The sequence below is a fragment of the Formica exsecta genome, unplaced genomic scaffold, assembly GCF_003651465.1.
Source record: "Formica exsecta isolate Colony F162 unplaced genomic scaffold, ASM365146v1 scaffold331, whole genome shotgun sequence".
In the NCBI taxonomy this organism is placed as follows: Eukaryota; Metazoa; Arthropoda; class Insecta; order Hymenoptera; family Formicidae; genus Formica; species Formica exsecta.
The window spans coordinates 32,902-37,187 of NW_021850562.1; the positions used below are offsets into that span (position 1 = coordinate 32,902).

Genomic DNA, 4,286 nt, shown 5'->3' on the forward strand with positions numbered 1-4,286 from the left:
AAATATTTTTTATATTCTTCTTATTTTTAATAGCATTATATTGTATTTTTTATACTCAAGATAAAACAATTATTATATTAGATTTTTCAAGGCAAATGGAAAAGAAATATTTGAAGAATGCAGCTAAAAACAAAACTTGTTTTTCATTTATAAAGGTTGGTAATGCTGCACAATTCGACTCTCGGCGGATTTTTAAAATCTTTATATCTACTGGCACACAGTGCGAGATCAGATCTCTGCAGTTCACCGCTAGTCGCGTCAGAAAACAGTCGCCTGTGATTGAATGCACTTACGCCATACGCTTTTTCGTCAGAAGGATATAAATTCGATAAGTGAGTAAAGCAATCGATTATCTTGATCTGCTCGTTTCAATCGTCCTTCTCGCGTCGAAATAAAAATCGAGTCTTTTTTGACATCGATAGACATAATATTTGATTGTATACATTCGCTCTTACGGAAAAGAACTAACAGACGCTATTCATCTATCTGTTAAATCGCCTCTTATTTTATAACCGCATTTCTTTTCTATTTTATTCGCCTTTTTGTTTATACATCTTTGATTCCGATTTATTTAATTATCACGCATTAAAAACGCGATTTACATCGTGATTGTATATACTTATCCAATGAGCAGATAATATAAAATTTAAAAAACGTTTTTAAAAATTTTTGAGAAACATTTTCAAAAATATTGTCTTGCTCATTGGGTACTTATATCACAAACACACTTTTGCAATTTCTTGAAGATTTTGATTGATTAATGGAAAAATGCTGTCTTAAGACCAATTGAAATCACTAAATAAGTTGCGTCGTTCGATCAGTTTTTCTTTTTTCTCTTTTTTTTAAATTTTTTTATTGATATTTGCAATTTTTCTCCCGTCGATTATCGAGATCCACTTCATGCAAAGTCGAATAATGCATGAGAATTTAATTAATTTTCTTATAAACATTTAAACCTGTTTTTTTATTGCATTATATTAAACTTTTGGCATTCAAAATGATATATGTACATATGCTGATATTGGAGAAAGGAAAGAGAAATATATTGTGAGAATGTACAGATAAAAACTAAATTTATCGCTTAAAACGAGAAAGTTTATGTTAATATTATTTAATTACAAGTTTATAATAAATATTTTTTTACTATATTTTAACTATTTATGTCTTTGAGCATTTTTATATACAAGGTGAGGCATCTAAAACAGACCATCTGAATAACTCGGCTGCTTTTCGCGATAGAAAAAAAATGCATCAGACCAATTTTGCACCTACAAAAAAACTATTGACATCAGATTATGTCCTCCTTGAAACCAAGCAAAATTGATCCATTTTTTTCTATTGCCAAAAGCAGCCCAGTTATTCAGGTGGCCTGTTTTAAATGCCTCACTCTGTATTTTATCCTCTCTTTACACGTTGTCATATTCTTGAATATTTAAAGTTTTAAATATTGTTATCTCTCTGTGCTTTTCTTATCTTAGTCGATAAAATGAATATTTTGAATTTTTAATTTGAAAGTATAGTTCTAAAGATAATTATAAATGAATATATAGAATTGATAAATTCACAAATAAAAAGAAGAGTTCTTGTTTTTTTTTTAATATTGAATCTTTCAGTTTTCAAAATATAATAACTTCAATCTACGAATTCTATGATATATATCTGAATTCTTAAAATTTTAGAAACAGAATATTTTTGGATTTTTAAAATATCAAAAATATTAAATATATCTCTAAACTTTGAACTTTTTCTAATAAGAATGTTTATTAAAAAATAATGGTGCAACATTTATATTAAAACTATATTAACATTGTGCGCGTAACAGTTACCAGTCTTCTTAGCATTCTATTTATAGCACAATATAGCCTGTTATGAAGAAATATTCCTTGTTCAGCTCAGCAAATTATATACATCGTACTGCAATGTCTCTCTCTCTCTCTCTCTCTCTCTCTCTCTCTCTCTCTCTCCTTTTTTATATATCGTCTTTCTGTTGCTCGTAACCATCACGGTTGCAATTATATTTAATTAAAGACAAAGTTTCCAGATTGTTGAGCAAGGTGGGCGTGATCTATGGAATTTAATGAATAGTAGGTTAATCTCTCAGTAAATGCTTTCCATTACGAAATTAATGCTTACATGCATCATGTAAGAGTGGAAATTTTTAAAACTTCCTAGATTGGACGTTACGCTGTCGATCGTAATATATCGCGATCATCTCTCTCTCTCTCTCTCTCTCTCTCTCTCAATTATCTAATAAAAATATGTATACATCATATTTTATATATACATATTGTTATATATATAAACATCTGTTTTGTTATTAAATATAGTAAAATATAAGGATTTAATAACTGCATAGAAATAAAAAGAATAAATTTTTCTTTATTAGTGAAGAAGTTTATTGTTACATTTTGTTCATTTTTTTTTATTACACATACACATGTACGTACATATGTATGTGTATATGTAATAATAATTAAAATATTAAAATAAAATTTGATTGCCTTGCAATAAAAGAATTAATGAATTTTCAAAATTTGCTTCACATCTGTTAGTAATGCACTTATATAAAAGATAAAATAGATCTGTTGCGCGCACTTGAAACACATGGCTTGACGTCTATAATGGCTCACATGGCTTCTTGAAGGAATGCTTATTTATGTGTCCATAAATAGCTACACACATCTTATTCTTTCATTATTTCCATAGAAGAAAGGAGCTGCATTGTGTAGAGAAGTTACTTAGTAATAAATACACATTCTACGAAAAAATATTTTATTTAACTAATTTTTGTTTAAGCAAATTAAAAATATGTAAAAATTAATGATATTTATAAATTTAATTTTAAAGATAATACATACCTCTGAAAAAACCTCACAAAGGTAAAAAAAATACGCCAAGTATATAAAAAATATTTCAACTTCTATGCAACAAAAAGTTTGAAGAAATAAAAACATATATACCCAGTAAACACTGTTTATTGTAATAATATAAGATGACAGTAACAAATAATATAACACAAGTTACTTGTATGATATATAATTGAAATATATCATATGTGTTATTATATAATATTACAATGGTTACTGTATTAAATATTATTGCAATTTAACATTGTTATCTTAGTGTTATAATATAACAGAATATCATTGCAGTATAATATTGCTACATACGTGTTCCTTTGCTTGCCGCTACGCGGCGAAATCAGATTTACCTAATTCATATTCAAGATGTTGCCATGAAATACACATAAAGCCCACAAAAGACGGATACTAACATAAGATACAAAATATATCTTCTTTTTTGACAGTTTAATTTCTGATAAAGGCTGCGTTCCGATGTTCACTGCCAGTACTGAAAATCTATAGTATACGTGACCTAAACTATAGATTTTCAGTACTGGCAGTGAATATCGGAACGCAGCCACAATCTCAACAAGAGATCCAGGCCGTGTTCCAATATTCTCTGCCAGTACTGAAAATCTATAGTTTACGTCACATATACTATAGATTTTCAGTACTGGCAGTGAATATCGGAACACGACCCCAGAATATTAAATAGATTATTTGAAATTGGGCGGGTAAATGAAATAGTCTATTTATTACTTGAAAGCAAATTTACTATTTACTACTTTGAAGCAAAAAATCGGAATTTTTATAAGAATTAAAACGCAAGTTTTATAAATTAGATAGATATAAATTATTTTTTTTATTTATTTAATTATTAAATCTATGGTGGATTTTATATGAACCAATTCTATATGGTGTATTACTACACGATATAATAACGGTATAACATATGTTATATTACATCTTATATTTATGAGTGAGAAATTATAATTAACCAGTAACTTACCGGTAATACTTATGTATATTATTTGTAACATTCCGTTTTATTGCTCTTATATAACATTAATATAACAGTGTTTACTGGGATATTAATGATATTTACAAATTTAGTTCTAAAGATAATATATATAAGATATAATTGACATAAAAGTTAATATTTAAAAGAAGATAAATTTTAGAACATTAAGAACTTGAAATATTCTTTTTTATTAATTTTGGTTCAGCAACTAAAGTTAATATTTCGTAGAATTAAATATACAAATATAAAAAAGGAATAATATATATATTATATATTATTTATCAAGCATTAATATAATACAATCTAACACAATCTAACGTTTATTAATGTTTACGAAATCAAAATCCACGGATACAGATATTAATATTAGAATTTTTATAATTAATATGTATATAATAACATATAATAATATATAATTAATA

The 4,286-nt window shown here is 26.6% G+C and overlaps 1 protein-coding gene across 2 annotated transcripts in view; it reads left to right on the forward strand.

Annotated features, from left to right (window-relative positions):
* Positions 1–203: 203 nt before the first annotated feature.
* Positions 204–4,286, forward strand: part of LOC115238296 (paramyosin) — a 24,015-nt gene continuing 19,932 nt past the window's right edge. For both annotated transcript variants that reach the window (XM_029811984.1, XM_029811983.1), the window contains exon 1: positions 204–332. In XM_029811984.1, coding sequence (XP_029667844.1) covers positions 284–332 — 49 coding nt within the window. In that variant the 5' untranslated portion in view covers positions 204–283. The remainder of the gene's footprint in view (positions 333–4,286) is intronic.